The sequence below is a fragment of the Penicillium chrysogenum genome (assembly GCF_028827035.1).
Source record: "Penicillium chrysogenum strain IBT 35668 chromosome Unknown utg000004l_segment0_segment0, whole genome shotgun sequence".
Taxonomy (NCBI): domain Eukaryota; kingdom Fungi; phylum Ascomycota; class Eurotiomycetes; order Eurotiales; family Aspergillaceae; genus Penicillium; species Penicillium chrysogenum.
In genome coordinates this window covers 4,497,044-4,513,600 of record NW_026622752.1, presented here as the reverse complement: position 1 = coordinate 4,513,600, position 16,557 = coordinate 4,497,044, and the positions used below count along the sequence as shown (strand labels likewise).

The 16,557-nt window shown below is 50.3% G+C and overlaps 4 protein-coding genes across 4 annotated transcripts; 1 reads left to right on the top strand and 3 right to left on the bottom strand.

Annotated features, from left to right (window-relative positions):
- Positions 1–477: 477 nt before the first annotated feature.
- On the top strand, positions 478–3,200 carry exg2 (putative exo-beta-1,3-glucanase; the record flags this gene model as incomplete). Its single annotated transcript, XM_056713413.1, has 3 exons — positions 478–1,671; positions 1,723–2,735; positions 2,789–3,200. The coding sequence occupies 3 exons, from the start codon at positions 478–480 to the stop codon at positions 3,198–3,200; spliced, it is 2,619 nt and encodes an 872-aa protein (XP_056567128.1).
- Positions 3,201–3,407: 207 nt separating this feature from the next.
- Positions 3,408–7,326, bottom strand: N7489_007662 (hybrid sensor histidine kinase/response regulator; the record flags this gene model as incomplete). The annotated part of the gene is made up of 2 exons (XM_056713412.1): positions 3,408–3,701; positions 3,769–7,326. 2 exons carry the CDS (start codon positions 7,324–7,326, stop codon positions 3,408–3,410), a joined length of 3,852 nt encoding a protein of 1,283 aa, XP_056567127.1.
- Positions 7,327–8,710: 1,384 nt separating this feature from the next.
- N7489_007661 (putative SNF2 family helicase/ATPase) lies at positions 8,711–12,146 on the bottom strand (the record flags this gene model as incomplete). Its single annotated transcript, XM_056713411.1, has 2 exons — positions 8,711–9,118; positions 9,171–12,146. 2 exons carry the CDS (start codon positions 12,144–12,146, stop codon positions 8,711–8,713), a joined length of 3,384 nt encoding a protein of 1,127 aa, XP_056567126.1.
- A 1,798-nt stretch (positions 12,147–13,944) lies between these two features.
- N7489_007660 (uncharacterized protein) lies at positions 13,945–16,432 on the bottom strand (the record flags this gene model as incomplete). Its single annotated transcript, XM_056713410.1, has 14 exons — positions 13,945–13,972; positions 14,025–14,187; positions 14,240–14,412; positions 14,462–14,562; positions 14,614–14,921; positions 14,978–15,028; positions 15,079–15,363; positions 15,414–15,483; positions 15,544–15,727; positions 15,781–15,926; positions 15,975–16,069; positions 16,125–16,174; positions 16,226–16,259; positions 16,315–16,432. The coding sequence occupies 14 exons, from the start codon at positions 16,430–16,432 to the stop codon at positions 13,945–13,947; spliced, it is 1,806 nt and encodes a 601-aa protein (XP_056567125.1).
- Positions 16,433–16,557: the final 125 nt, after the last annotated feature.

Sequence of the window (16,557 nt, the reverse complement as noted above, 5' to 3'; positions counted from 1 at the left end):
CATTATGTGATGTTAGTTGATCAAAAGTGTATATGGACTTGAATATTCGTTGCTCTGCAACCATTCACATCTACTGCCTCTATTATACAAAACCGGGATACAACATTAACAAAAAGAACCTTAACAAGTATAATCTAAGTAATATATAAAGACCTTTACAGGGAACAAACCCTTTTAGCACAAAGACATTTAATTATACAATGTCTTGGCATCCGTGTGGGGAAAAAGCAAAACAAAGAGCAGCTGAGGACCAAATCGAGAAATTCCAAGACAAGACTTCCAAGACTTCCAAGAATTCCAAGACAGGCTGGACTTCCTCGAAACATCCCACGTGTCAATCCCAACCTCAACACATTCCGTCCAATTCCCGATCCCCTTCCCACCTAACAAAACCCAAACAATCATCCCCCAACACCAATTCCACATTCCCCATCCCACCGATCAGCGCATACCACAAACCCCCCACCCCGATCTGGCATGCCAAGCCACTCCCGTCCCCGAGACCGACCTGACAGACAGGATCGGGATCGCGACCGCGACCGCGCACGCGAGCAAGAGCGCTCCCGCCGCCGAGACCGCGACCGTGACCGGGAGCGCGAGTACATCCGCGGCCGCTACGAAGACCCCGACGAAGGCGCAACGTCCAGTCCTGGCAACGCGCGCACGGCGAAATACCGTTTCCGCGGGGAATCAGGGTACGAGTCGAACTCGTATAACGAGCGCGATGATTATGACGAGGAGCGTGAGCGGCGCAAGGAGCGGAGACGCAGACGGAGGGAGGAAGAGGATGAAGCGGCCGGTCTTGTTTATGGGGGGTCTGGGGAGGGGAGGAGACGGGATAGAGAGAGGGGAAATTCTAGGGTGAAGGACTCGCCGGCTACGTCACCTACTAAACGACGGGATCGGGAGAGGCGGTATCGCAGGGAGGAGAGCGCGAGTGCGAGTCCTGTCAGGGAGAGACGGAGGGACATTGATGTTGATGCTGAGGCTGAGGCGCGGAGACGGAGGCGACGTGAGCGCGAGCGTGAAAGAGAAAGGGAGCGTGGGCGGGAAGTCAATGCTGCTGCTGCGGCGTCGGCGAGGAAACATCGCAGCACTGAGTCTTCGAGTAGTGCTGCGCATCTCTTGAGTGTGGATGCTATGGCGCGCCTTGCTGCTGAGCAGGAGGATGCGGATCGTATGGAACAGTCTCGCGCAGAAGAAGAGGCGCGTCGGGAACGTCGGCGGCAGAAGAAGCGAGCTGCTCTGGATGGTGCTGCTGGTGCGGGACTTGGTGCGGAAGTTGCACAGGGCCGATCACGCCATAAAGCGGGCGCGCGAGTTGTGTCTGGTGCTTATTTGGAAGAAGGACATAGCTCTGACGCTCGGGTTCGTCGGCGCGGCGGTGGTGGACCTGCCATGGAAGATCATTGGAAAGACGAAGACAGCTGGGAAGGCAGCTTGGACAGCCGTGGAGGACCACCGGGTTGGAAATTTTGGTCCGGTTGGTCGAGGAAGAAACGTATCTGGGTCGGATGTCTACTGGTGTTGCTTCTCTTGCTTGCCATCATCATCCCGGTTGCAATTGTTGTGTCAAAAAAGAAAGGCTCGGACTCAAAAGAGACTTCCTCGGGCTCCGACGAGACTTCTACCACTTCTAATTTGGACAGTATCAGCCGCGACAGCATACCGGTAAGACTTGAGTAGAAATCTCGATGAAATTTGCTAACAACAGCACTTCAGAGTTACGCCAAGGGCACGGTCTTGGACCCATTTACGTGGTATGAGACCAAAGGGTTCAACCTTACGTTCACAAATGACACTGTAGGCGGCCTCTCCGTCATGGGAATCAACTCGGATTGGGATGACTCTACCCGGGCGAACGACAAAGTGCCTCCGCTTAACAAGCCTTTCCCTTACGGCACGCAGCCGATCCGCGGAGTCAATCTAGGCGGGTGGCTGTCTATCGAACCCTTCATTACCCCGTCCTTGTTCAGCGAGTGGCCATCCAGTGCTAGTATCATTGATGAGTATACCTTGACTAAAAAGCTCGGAAGCTCTGCGGCGCGCACGATTGAGAAACATTATGCCGAATTCATCTCAGAGTCAGATATAGAAGAGATCAAGGAAGCCGGACTAGATCACGTCCGCATCCCATACTCCTACTGGGCCGTGACTACCTACGACGGCGACCCGTACGTCCCTAAGATTGCGTGGCGTTATCTCCTGCGTGCAATCGAGTGGTGCCGCAAACACGGGCTGCGGGTCAAACTCGACCTCCACGGACTCCCAGGCAGTCAAAACGGCTGGAACCACAGTGGCCAGCAGGGCAGCATCAACTGGTTGACAGGCTCAGACGGTGCCCTCAACCGTAAGCGATCACTTGAGATTCACAACCAACTCTCGCAGTTCTTTGCCCAAGATCGGTATAAGAACGTGGTGACAATCTACGGCCTGGTGAACGAGCCATTGATGCTGACCCTGCCCGTCGAGAAGGTCTTAGATTGGACCCAGGAGGCAGCGGAACTCGTCCGCAAGAATGGTATCACTGCCACTCTTGTCCTTCATGACGGGTTCCTGAATCTCGCCAAGTGGGACAACATGTTCCAAACACACCCGGACAACATGTACCTCGACACCCATCAATACACTACCTTCAATACGGGCGAGATCGTCTTGAACCACACCGCGAAGGTTGACATCATCTGCAATAATTGGTACCCCATGCTGAAGGAGATCAACACGACAACATCTGGGTAAATGGAGCTCCTTTTTTTGTCTACTTTCGTACGGCTAACCACACAACTAGATGGGGTCCGACCATTTGCGGTGAATGGTCGCAGGCAGACACAGACTGCGCGCAGTATGTGAACAACGTCGGCCGAGGTACACGATGGGAAGGGACCTACGATACAAATTCCAACACGGCATATTGCCCAACAGCGGACGAAGGAACGTGCAGCTGCGCAGATGCGAACATGGATCCATCCGAGTATACGGATACATACAAGAGGTTCCTGCAGATATATGCCGAGGCACAGATGTCTGCCTTCGAAACGGCAATGGGATGGTTCTACTGGACCTGGCGGACGGAGTCAGCCGCGCAGTGGAGTTATCGCACTGCGTGGAAGAATGGATATATGCCGAGCAAGGCGTATAGTCCTTCGTTCAAATGCGGCGATACAGTGCCGGACTTTGCCGATGCAGCGGAAAGTTTCTGATATGATTTTACTGCATTTGTTCACATTTTGTTGCATTTTGCGTTTCATGTTGATGTTTGCATAGATACCATGGATAAATTTAGATTTGTTGCATATGATTACAATTCCCGGTTCTGAATATTTGAGATCTTCCCTCATTGCAGCAGTTTCTTCGAGTCGAAATAAGCTCAATCCCGGCTCCGATGCGATGCCATGCCATGCTAGTATCTATGCCTCAAACCACCCTCCAGCCTCCCACACGCCAGGCCGGTAAACAACTTCCTCCCGGACCCACTGAAGCCTAACACCCCCAAGTAACCGATCCACCCTGTGGAAGTCAATCGGCTTCATAACCCACCCGTCAAAGCCCGAATCCATATACATCTGTCGATTCTCCTCGTGCAGGGAAGCTGAGACAGCAAAAATGGGAATGCGAGGCGCAGGTGTGTTCTCATTAGCCAGCTCTTGCTGCTCGAACTCGCGTATCATCTGCGTTGCACCGAGGCCATCGACGATAGGCATCTGCAGGAAATTTGTCTGTTAGTATGTTGAATTGAGCTGGGAATTGTGAGATTTTGGTTGGGCGTACTTGTAAATCCATGAGCACTGCATCGAATCGCGTGGGATCCGCTTTGTAGGCAGACGCGCATTCTTTGCCATTGCTTGTCATGTGCACTGTGTGGCCGAATTTCTCGAGGCGCTTTTGGACGATCGTGCTGTTGATTGGATCGTCTTCCGCGACGAGGACGTGGAGGTTCCAGTCCATCGTGGGAGAGACGCTAGGTTGGCGGACTTGGGGCTGGTTGGTTGGGGATTCCGTGAGTGGTGAGATCGGTAAGGTTCCTTTGATGGGAGATTTGGGTGCTTCTGATGGTTGCCTAGGTCCTTCCTTTCGATGGGAAGTGGTTCGTTTATCTGGCTCCTTGGCCTGTTCGAGCTGCTGGCCAGAAAGGGAGAGGTTTCTTGATTCGCCGGTTTTCAAGCTTACATCGATGTTCACGAGGGATTGCTCTAATCCAAATTCTGGATTTTGACCACATTCACATGGAATACCCCCCTTTTGCTTGTTTGTTACGCAATTTGAGGATATGGTGTCTTGCTTTGTCTCTTGTTTCCTTTCATCTTCCTGCAGATGGTCGTTTGATGTAGCACATGCATTCTGCTTTTCACCACTATCTTCATCCGGAAGAGGAAATGCAAGCCTGATCTTGAAGCAACTTCCCTTGCCTTCTTCAGACTTCAAGCTTAGCTGCCCGTTCATATTGCGCACGATTCGGGCAACTAAGGCGAGGCCCAGACCAAGCACACTTTCAGTCCCGGTGGCATCATCACCTTGAGTGCGTTCATAGGACTTAGGACTCTGCATATATCCCTTGTTGGAGACCTGTTCCAGCTCGCAGAACAAGGTTTCGACAGTCTCTTGAGACATTCCAGACCCTGTATCGTGTATTGCCACTTCAACACAGATATGATCTAGCTCCAGCAGCTCCGGTACGATACAAGACTCGATCGTGACTGCACCTGCAGATGTGTGCTGTATAGCATTGCTGATCAAGTTTGTTATCACCTGGCGTACCCGTCGTTGGTCTCCGAGCACGGGAGGTAGGGCTGCGTGTTGGACCACCTGGAGGTCGACATGCTTCTGTCGTGCTTCTTCCCAAAATATGTCCGTTGCTTCGGTGAGGGTCTCTGAGAGATCGAATACCTCATCCTTTATCAATCGTTGTCCGTTTTCGGCATTTGTGAGGTCCAGAAGGTCATTGATTATATATACCAAGGACTTAGAGGCCGAGTGAGATCTCGAAATATGGTCTCGTGTTTCTTGATCTAGGGTTCCGTCGAGAACAATCTCCAGATAGTTGATGATGGCGTTGAGGGGTGTTCTGAACTCGTGCGCAGAATTAGCCAGTAAAAGCCTCATCAACTGGTTATTCTGTAGCGTAGCCTCCTTCTCTTGCCATATATCCGTGAAAGTGCGATATAGCAAGGACAGAACAGAAGCCTTTCCAAACTCTGTTGACGACCACTCATGTTGTCGACTCGACCTTTCTGAATCAGAAGCGAGGTTATGGCTTTCTAAATCAGCCCGGAAGAAGATAATAAAATCACGACCATCCACTGAAAGAGGAACGTAGAGCAAACCAGAAAGATGATGGAAGCCAGGTGCGTAGTTGAGATCCTGAAAATCAGCAGCTATATCTCCAGACCAAAACACAGTGTCGTTCTCTTTAGCTTTCATGTATTCGAACAACGCCAGAACTTCCTGTGAATCGGTTGGTTTCCCCAAGATCTTGGCCTCGCCCATAATGGACGCTGCGGCATAATCTGCCCCGAACAGACTGAGAAGATCACCGGGTGGAGTCTTAATAGCCTGAGATGTGCTCAGTTTATTCATGGGGATGTCCGGCTCTCGGAACTGATAGGGTAAAGTGTAGGACAGACGCTCAATATTACTTGAAACCGCGCCGGCAACAAACCAACAAACTTTCTGGATGAGCGGATGGAGGCTTTGGCTACTGTTGTAGGACTGACATGATATGAGACCCCAAAGCTTGCCAAAAACGTTGATTTTGATTGACAAACAGGCCTGGACGGGCTTGTCGGTTGGCGGCGTTGAGGACGCCGGCGCTGCAGAGAGATAGGTCTTTGACATGTCGAGGGGCATTTTGTTGGTGGAAGCCCGATACACAAGCTTTGAAGTGCCCTGTCTTCCGGAACCAGAGGAGCATACAGTATTTCGCGTATATAATTTCCTCAATCTTTCGGGGAAGGTTGATTCCGGGAAATGCATGCCTTCGTACGAAGTTACACCGGACGAAGGATCAACCGCATCGGCGACCACAGTTCCGTTGCGATCACTATCAAAATGATATATGGTCGTCCTGTCAAACCCAGCAAGATTTTGCAAAGTGGTGATGGTATGTTGAACAAGAGCTTCAAGTGTTCGGGCATTTGCAAGGCGCTGGAGAATTCGGGGTATGGTATTGAGAAGCTCAGATGAGTCCGGAATTTCCCCATCTCTGGGTTCAAGGCCCTTTCCCGGAGGACTTAGACCCTTGGAAAATGCCCCAGAAGTCATATCCAATGCCTGGCTTTCAGATGTTATTGTTAGACTTTCTGAATTCTCCAAATGAGGGCCATCCTTTGTCCCTTGAGCATCGGGCTGAAGCTCGCAAATGACATAGTTCTTATATACTGTGCTCGTATGCATGGTGCACCAAGTACCTTGGGTATATCCGTGGGATGATAACAGAGAAAGGGAAAAAGCCTCTGGACCGGATTGCTCGACCGAGTAGTCATCGCTCGAGACGAATTCAGCATGGGCAAGAAAGTTGCCCCGTTGCGAGAATGGCAATATATCACAAAATGTTCGAAGTTCGAAGAGTTCATCAGGAGAATGCCCAATAATGTCCTTGGAGTTGTCGCTCGCTATTTGCACTTCCAAGTTACCGTCGGACTCAGTCATCACAACGAGTACACCGAATGACTGAATGAAAATGTCCTCTTCCTCTTCATGCGAGTAGTATATCCCCTTTGCTGTTTTGTGGAAGTCAAGCACCTCGCCACCGCTCTGCAAAGTGTTTGTCAACTGTGCCAAAATGTCGGGATTATGGCTAGTGTATGATTGTCCTTTGAGAGTCGATGGAATCTCGCTCCCACCATCACTCTTTTGGCGTAGTCGAGTGGGATAGTCGAGTCCCAGTGAGACACCCTCCTCCGTATTCATACCCTTCCCGGGCGTATTCTTGTGCTGAGATCCCGCTTCTTCATTGGTGAACCCTGCACTCCGTGTGTCCGAAAAAGGAGATATCGGTGTTTCGAGCTTATCCAGGGAAGGTGTGTGCAGGGCAGACGAGGGCGTGGAATCGATGGAGACGACCGAGCGAACAGGAAAGACTCTTTCCGCCGAGTCAATGCCTAGTTGAGGTAATTTCAACTTCGGAGAGAGCAGCTCGGCTACCGTTGATATCTCAGTTTTGTTGTCAGACATGATACACATGGTCTTCGGTATAGACAGCGTTTTCGCTAGAGACTGCCTCCTCCTAGAAGGCTTTTCCTCTTTCCTGCTGTTTTTCTCTTCCTCATTCTGGTCATCATAAATGACCGTCCAGTCGCCGTTGTCTTTAATGTCGGACGGGGAAGACATATCTCAGTCTTCAATCCTCGATGGAAAGAACAGTTGAGAGGTTCGAACTAAGAAAGCCACGGAATTAACTCTAACCTAGGCATCGAGTTTGACAAGGAGCAACTCACCGAAAGCTAGGGGTGTATTGACACTCTTAAGTAATGACTGGCGACATCGAAGTCATCGTGTGTCAAGGGTAATCTGGGCAACACACGGAGTGTACGAAGAAAATCGAACGAGATTCAGCGGTATACAGTTGAGGGATTGAAAGATCTCCACGAAACTCGTGTTTCAACCGGGGTTACCGAGGGGCTTCTTCCCCAGCTCATGCTTTCTCCTGTGAACTATCAACCTATCAAAGCATGAACCACCAGAAACAAGCTTCCTCCCTGGGAGCATGTCCTCGGTTCCTTTGTCCGGTTCGCCGGAGACTACCATCAGACAATCACTTGCAATCCTTTGGACCAGAATCTCAGATCCATGGTATGAGCTTCGGGAAATGGTCTGGCCCATTGGATGGCCCTGGCTTCAAGGTATTCAAACTATCCAAGGTGTGCGAACTTCTGCGCTGGGCTCGTTCAGTCTCAGACTTGAGAGATTTGGCGTTCGTGGTTATGCTGCCAGTGTAATCCAAGCAAAGATCTGATAACGTTACCGGTTCAATCAAGTCAGAGCGTATCTAGGAAGGCGACACTCGGCCACTCCGGACCAGAACCGTAGAACCTAAAATGGAGGTACCTGTTTCGGCCCATCGAGAATCAGCTCAGCTCGGATGGGCGATACCCCACAGACTCCACAATAGATGAATCGTCTGTTCTAGTGTGTGAAAAACGTGTCGGATGGCGACATGAAAGGCGGCTTCGATTTGACAACTGGATTCTCAATTAGCTGCCGTCCTGCCGTATGAAGTTTGGAGATGAAGTCGGAATATATCACGAAACTCGAGTTACTCTGCGCATGAATGCCAAACAGAGGGCAGCCCATCGCACCGTTGGGATAGAGTGCAAGAGGCCGCCACACATAGCGATAGCAGGCATTATCGAGGATCGTAGTTATCCCAATCGGACCACAATGCCGGACCCCATTGTGAAATCGCCATATCTAAAATTGGGCGGGGATCCGACTCGCGGGCATTGTTTCCGGAGGCGTGAGGCCAGACATCAAACGACCAAGGTTCCTCCACTCTTTGGCCTGGAAGAACGCCAGGCCGATGATGGGGAACGAAGGGCAGGGAGTTTTGACATAGTAGCGAGAAGTTTAAGATATCCGGAATAAAGCAGTAAAATATAATATCCAACAAGAAATAAAATAAACCTAGCAGAAATACTCCAACACGTTTCCTCACGCCAACCCGACTCCCCAAAAGTTATCTCCAAGGTCATTTCATAATTTCGTACCATGCTGGTTACCAGCGGCGGCCATAAACCGAGTCTTCATTTCGCGGCCGGTTAGGCTGGACCTGATGTCCCCGGCTGCGTGGGCCAGACTGTGTTGGCTCCTGAGAGGAGGAAGGAGCAGGCCCAGTCTCATCCCCGGTATTCAGCAGCCGCGTAGGCTGGTTGAAGTCCAGGGTGCTCTGGTTGTCCGTGAATCGGGATTCTGCATCACGACCGAAGAGCGCCATCATGTCACGCATAGTGAGCTTGCCAGCGCCAGTCTTGCCCTCAATAGTAGCATTGGCCAGTTCACGCTTGCGGTCCTGCAGGGCCACAATGCGTTCCTCCACAGTACCCTTGATGACCATCTTATAGATTTTCACGTCAATGGTTTGATTCAGGCGGTGGACACGATCGATGGCTTGTTCCTCCACAAACTAGGTTCAGGTTAGCACAATGCGCAATAGATTATAAAAAATTGCAACTTACGGGATTCCAGAAGGGTTCCAAGATGACGACACGACTAGCGGCTGTCAGATTGAGGCCTAATGCACCGGCACGCAAACTGCAGAGCAATACACGAGTGCCACTGTTGTTTCGGAGCTTTTCGAGACTGGCTTCGCGATGGTTGTTTGCCATTCCTCCATCATAGCGGGCGAAGCCAATATTGGCAGTCTTCAAGAAGGGCTCGATCTTGTCAAGCATAGATGTGAAGACGGAGAAAACGATGAACTTGAAGTCTGGTGCCTCGCGATTGAGGATACGCATAAGATGGCGAATCTTGGTGGACGGAAGCTCTCCGTTTTCTCCTTCATCGTTGTAGATGTCGTCAGCTTCAGAATCGCTTTCATCCTCAGAATCACTTAGGATAATGGGTTTGCTCTTCCTTCTGGAGGGTGATTCGATCTCATCATCGGTCTCCTCGTCCGAAACGAGCCATTCTCCACCTCCTTCGGCGTTTTCATCGTCGGAACCACCCGCTTTCCCGAGGTTAGAGATCTTGCGCTGGTCATCAGGTACAACCCAATCTCCTTCTTCATCTTCATCGTCACTATCAAGAATGACTCGACGATTTTTGCGAGAACGAGCGATTTGTGCCTCGGATTTGCGGGCTGACGGGGAGTCCAGAACATCAAGCTTCTTGTGGCTCTTCTTCGACTTCTTTTTCTTCTTCTTATCTGTGCCCATAACATTTGTATTGAGGTCGGCTTCACATTCACCGCAGCGACTACCACCGGTCTTGATTTCGTTTGGACTCAGGTCCGTTTGGCAAACATCGCATTTCTTCGCGACAACGCTCATCGCGCCGAAAAGATCGGCGATGTTGTCGAGGTCATCCGGCTTTGGCTGTGTCGACTGGCTGTTCGTACTGCCATTCTGCAAAAGAATATCCTTGTCCTTGGCCAGGTCGCCCTTGACCAAGTCTGGGTGGTTACAAGACTGACGTAGACGCAAGAGCAGGACCAAAGCTCCAGCGTAATCGACCTTGGCACCGCCCATCATTTTCTCAAGGCTATTATCCGTCCGCTGTTCGAGACGCTTGTAGAAGTTCAACTCGCCAGGCATGAATTCAGCATCCACCTTAATGACCTCACGTTTGGTGATGTGGAATCCATTCGAGGACTTCTTCGGCTTGCCGTCCGGTCCTTCCTCGCCAGGCTTGTCGTTCAGTCTAAGAACATCCTTGGTGCGCCGTTTCATAAAGGCCTTCAGATAGACCTGTAGTCGCTGAATAGCGAGACCTCCACGGCCATTGTTCAAAGGACGGCTGATTTGATCTCTCCATGCAGCCAACTCGTCATAGGGCTTCACTCGAAGGAATTTTATCAGACTTTGCAACTCATCCAGGTTGTTTTGCAATGGCGTTCCTGTCAAGCACCAGCGGTATTGGGCATCCAATGCATATGCTGACTGGGTGGCCTTGGCATTGCGATTCTTGATTGTGTGCGCTTCATCGAGAATGATGCGGTACCAATGAACAGCGAATATACCCGCCTTTTTGGCCTTGTCTGATGCCGACGAATTGAATTCGGAGGTCAGAGTGCCATACGTTGTGATCACAACATCGTATTTGTCCAGCGTCGTCGAAGTCTTCGCGCGCGTTGTGCCGTGATAGAGGCAAACACGCAGCCTGTGAGACGCCTCAACTTTGTCCTTGATTTCCGCCTCCCATTGCTTAATGAGCGCAAGGGGCGCAATTACCAAAGTGGAGGCAGCGCAGTTTGGGGGCAGCTTGGTCGTCTTCCCCTCTGACTCAGTGTTCTCGCTATGATCATGGTCGGATTTACGGTTTTTGAGCAGCAAAGCAATTGTTTGCACCGTCTTGCCCAAGCCCATATCATCTGCAAGGATTCCGCCTTTCGGGAAAATTCCTTTGCTCGTCTTTCGGCCAGTCTCTTTGTCACACATCCATCTCACACCATCAATTTGATGGGGAAGGAGGGTGACTTTTAGGCCTTCGATGACCGCATCATCTTCGTCGTCTGACTCCTCCTCCTCCTCTTCCTCTTCTTCTTCCTCCTCTGCTGCCTCATCGTGTTCTTCGTCTGACTGGGCAACTACTTTCTCTTGCTCAACCTTGGCAGATGAATCTTGTTCAGTCTTAGTATCATTACCCTTCGGGTCGTTGACTGTCACCCCTTCAAGTTGAGCCGCAAGATCATCAAGATCGTCGGTCGCTTGTTCCTTCTTCTCATCCACAATGACTTCATCCTTCTGCTTCTTCTGTGACTTCTTCTTGGATCCCTTCTTCCCACCCTTCTTCTTCTTGCCTTTGGGTTTCAGCTCAGCCTTGTCCTCCTCGTCCTCGAATGCACCTTCAAGCAAAGCTTTGATGTTCTCGTTTGCCATAGCCGTATCCACATAGCCATTCATATCCATGGCCCCGAAGCTTGGAGTGGCACGGGCCGTCGGGCGTGGAACAGGATCAGTGTCATCACGTGTGAGATCAATAAATTTCTGTAGGTTGGACGCGCCTCCCATTTTTGGTGGAACAGGCTTGGATTGATAGATCGGCCTAGGGGCCCGAGGAGTTGTCCAAGTGACATTTTCAGGTCGCTTGATACTCACTGCACCGTGGTGGAATCCTCCACGAGGGTTGTTGTAGGCTGATGGTGCCACCGGCTTGAATGGGTCCCATGGCTCGCTTCGCTTCGCCGACGGCGTAGCGACTGGGGCACCTGAAGTGCCCGGTGGGCGATAAGCGTGAGGGGTAGCACTTGGCTGGCCGGGAGGGCGCGATTGTGGCTGCTGTTGCGGCTGCGGTCTAGGGGCAGGTCGGTGATGTTCAGCTCGGGACTGATTCGGCTTCGGAATGTTGAAAAGGTGGTTTGATCTGTGTTGCGGGGGCCCGATCGGCGAGGGTTTTCCGAATTCGGGTTCTTGGATATGTGCGGGGTGAGGTTGGGTGTTTGGCTTTCCCCCTGGAGTGAGGGGCTCCATTGGCGCGGTGCTTTCTCTGGCCATCGTGTTTTAACGAGCGGTGTGGTTTGGAGATTATCTTGTCAGACGGGTAATATGTTGGTCTGCTGGATTCACTGGATTATCGGGTCTGAAATGATCCGATCTTGGGACATCAAGACGCGAAGAGGAATCTCAGAGCACTGGAATTTGCCGTTAGCCTTTCGTGTTCTTTGTGTGCCGACTCGGTGAGTTCGTGGACTTCTCCGGTCCTGTTGGAATTGAAATTGCAAGACCGAAAATAACTGGATGCAACAATATAGAGGAACTAACCCTTAGATGATGCCTTGAATCCAGAGTTTTTGGTCGATGGTGGGGGTTTGCAGACATCAAAGAGGAAAGAGTCGTTATCGATTCCAGATGGTTATCGTTTTGTTGGCCTAGCAACGGATTATGCCTCAGGCAGAACTCAGAAACATCACCTAGAACGTCACCTTCATAGCTCTTCCCGATTGATCTAAGCATATGTAGCTATCGTGTAAGGTGGAAGGTGTTCGACCTTACCATATACAAGTGCAAAGTCGCTTCGTCATGTTCACTTTCATCCCTGTTTGTTTTTGAGCGACACTATCCTCACCTTCATCTCCTCACCTCTCCTCTTCATTCCAGAAACACGACAGTACTACCGTTGTGTCGAGTAATCCAAGAATGATTTCCACTGGGGAAACCCTGGCCTACCCTGCTGGGCTACGAGGAAATGAGGTGCCACTTCAATACCCTCCACCTATTCAGCCAGTGGAAACACCTTCATCGAGCAATACCAAGCCAATTCAAGTGGTGGCTTATATCACGAAAATGGGCAGATCCCAAAACACTAAAAGCCCAAGTTAGAATGGCTATAGAAGGTATCATAAATAATGTCAAGCGGAGGAATCTCCTAACTTGCAAGTACAAGTTAATTACGAACATCATGACTTCGCCGCCCAGATGTAGTCTGACACCCAATCACTCTCGTACAGGATAAGGAATTCACAACGCCGTCACTCTTCATCTGCCATCATGATAGATGTGTCTTTTTTTCTTTATGGCGCAACATCTTGAAGAAGGCCAGCAGATTTCTCTGCACATCTTTTCGGAGTTTGACGACACGCGCCAACAACTCATCGCCCAAATCGTTCGCTCAAGAGCTACCTGTCCATCAGCTTGTCGGCAGCCCCAGGCAACATCTGCAACCCAGTTGAGACTCAGGCGCCCAGCTAGTGATTCATCGGTTATTGGCATTTCGATCCGACGATTCTGATATGGAGATTCTGCTAGCGAGTAGCCCAGCGGAAGGCGACATCACCCAACACAGCGGTGAAACAGCTTAAGCCAGGACCAAACCCGACAATGATAGTGCTTCGTCCTACTACCCTACTAAAAGCTCTACTTTGCTAATAATTAATAACTGGTTACCTACCTAGCCACTAGATTGACATTCAAATAGTCCTCAACGCGCCTAGCCCTTCCTAGTCACCGCGGCGCCTCCAGCTCTACCTGGGGTTATAATTGCCCTTTTGGAGGAGCGAGGAGAGGAGTGGGCTGCCAACAGAAGAACCGTCTAGAGAAGGGGTGAAGCGGATATAGGACCAGACAGGAGATTGTGGCCAGACAAGCTGAGATTAAGCGTTGGACGCTTACGCGTGGATGGCAGCAGGCCTCCTACCTGCACTAATTCGGACCATAGAATGGTCGGATTCTGGTCCAGGTTCCTGACGTCTACAGTGAATAACGCATCCATCATCAGAATAGTCTATTAAAATCCGTCGTGAAGCCAGCAAACTATGATTAGTTATTCCATACGCGCTCTAACTAGTCCTTCCCTCTAGTTCTCCTTCCACATAGACGGAACACTGTAAATCAAAGTCAGCTTGTGATCAGTAAAGAACGACCGCTGCTACTCACGAAACCTCAACCACAGCACATTTTCCACCCTGAACAACATTAGTGGCCTCTTTGATAGCAGGATCAAGCTCGCTTTGTGTCGTGACTGTCGCACCCCAAGCCTTACCGGCTGCAGCAGCGATTCCAGGATAATCGGGAGAAGGGTCAAACGAGATATTGAGATCTGGAGTAAATCAGTCACTGTGCACAAGGCAATTGGTTTACATCTGGCTAACCTCGTCTATTTGACTTCGATGATAGTCCTTCCCTGTGGACCAGAAGTGCGGACACCTTTGGTGCATTCCATCCGCCATTATTGAGCACGACGAGGAGGAAGGGGATATCGTAGCGTCTGGCGATCCAATAGACACTTTCCATCTGCGAGAACAGATAGACACCATCGCCAACGCTGGGATTTATTAGATATTGAAAACGTGCTCGCAGTTGGGAGCACTTACATTCCACATACGAATGAACCAGGCTTGCCTAGCTTCACGCCCAATGCTGCACCACCGCCCCATCCTAGACCACCTGCCCCGCTAGCAACCAGACTTCCTGGCTAAATATTAATTAGCATAGAGCCAGCAGTTTGATACCAACCACTACATACCTTGGTTAGGTTTAGATGGTGAATGAGATGGCCAGCATTGGTCACAGCCTCCAAGACGTAAATAGTGTCTTGTGGGAGACAACCACGCAGCCGTGATGCCAAGTACGGCACACTGACTACGTTGTCATCCGACGGTGATTCAAGTGTTCGTAGAGTTTCCCTCCAGGTCTTGTAGTGCTTTGACCGTTCTTCAAACTCCAGGGTGTACCTAGCCCGATCGATATTCTGTTTAACCAGGAAAGCATTAATTTGCTCAAGGGCAATTCCACAGCCAACCTTGAGTCTGCGAATGGCGTTGATCGAGAATACTGATACCTAATTATTAGCGTAACAGGAAAAAGACAGTCGTACGGCCTAAACATACGTGGCATCTGTTGCTTCAGCGGATCGACATCTAGATGAAATACCTTCGTGTCTGCAGCGCCCGTCAGAAAAGCATCAAACATAGCTTTGAGGTATCCTTACCGGTCCGGGGCTTCCCAGCAGTAGGAATCCAAGGCACATCACAATCGAGAATAAGAATAACGTCAGCTTCAAGAACTTCCGGATGAGTGGTGACGGTAACGCCGCGATAAGCTTCGTGGTCACTTCGCAGACAAACGTCGGAGCCGACCATTTCCACGACGGTGATTGGAAGTTTATCACAGAGCTCAGCTAAGAGGGCTGGTGCTTTGAGATTCCGACCAAGATAACTTGTGATGACAAGCGGTCGCTTTGCATCCATGAGCGACTTGGCAATTAATTCCACCTCTGTTCGTGTCAGCGATGTGAAGTAATAACTTGAATAATGACCAACCTACCTTGCTCTGGCAATGCACTTGGAGCGATTGGACTGAGAATGTCTCCGTCTAAGGATTCTGTTCCCACACGCTGAATAGTAGATTTGGTTAGTAGTAATTTTAGTGTATTTCGGTGATTGCGAATACTTACTTCCTCCAGAACCTCTCTCGCAGCCATTAAATATGCTGGGCCTTTCGGATCGGATGTAGCAAATTGCAAAGCCCGCGAGACCATTTGTTTGATATTGCGTCCGGTCTTTATTTCACCAGTGTATCTGCAGTATTGCCGGACAATGGCTGCTTGATCAGGTACGTCTTGGAGCCAATGGATGAACCTGCAGTAGTGTCAGTGGGCTCAAGGTAAGCATCCTCTCTTGGGCTTGCTAACTCTGTTCTGGAACCCAACAATTCCCCATTCTGTGTAAAAGGACTCAGGCCAGCAAAGCACAGGACAGGAACTCTGCTAACGGAGGCGTTATGTATGGACTGCCCCATAGCGAGAGTGCCACAGTCGACATGCACAATCACACATTGCTTGCAAGAGTTAGCAAGAATCAATTGATGCTGGGCATAGTCACATACCGGTACTCCTGTAGCTTGAGCATATCCCAGTGCAGCTGATAGCGCCACTAGCTCTGAAGGGCAGGTAATGATGTTTGGGAAGTTTAGATTGTTTTCTAGATATGAATTACGATTTAGCCCTGGGTATTGGATAACATCTCCGGTACTCACCTTGCCTAGCCTTGATCATCGCTTCCAGCATCGCAGGATGGTCGCTCCCACTATTGGACCGGTCAAAACACATCAGGTTGGTGGTTATTGTAGGGACTCACAGGTTGACGAAGCAGTGAGTGATGCCGGCCTCAGCTAGGAGAAAGGTTAGCGCCTTTCTAATGGATTGCATAAAGCTCCGGTCACATACACAGCGCCTCGAAGAAATTCTCAGCCGCAGATGTAAGAGTGCCATCTTTAACAATGTCATCCTCATCATCGCTTTCTTGTTTCTTCCGCTTCTGGGGTACTGTATTTGTCGACTTCATTGTGTATGTCTTTCAATTGAGTTGCAATTGGTATTTGTTGTTGAATGAGGGGACGTCCGAGTTTAAATATCCAACCCCTTGGAGCTGAAGGGCAATGCAGCTCTATATGCGAACCCCGCATAGTA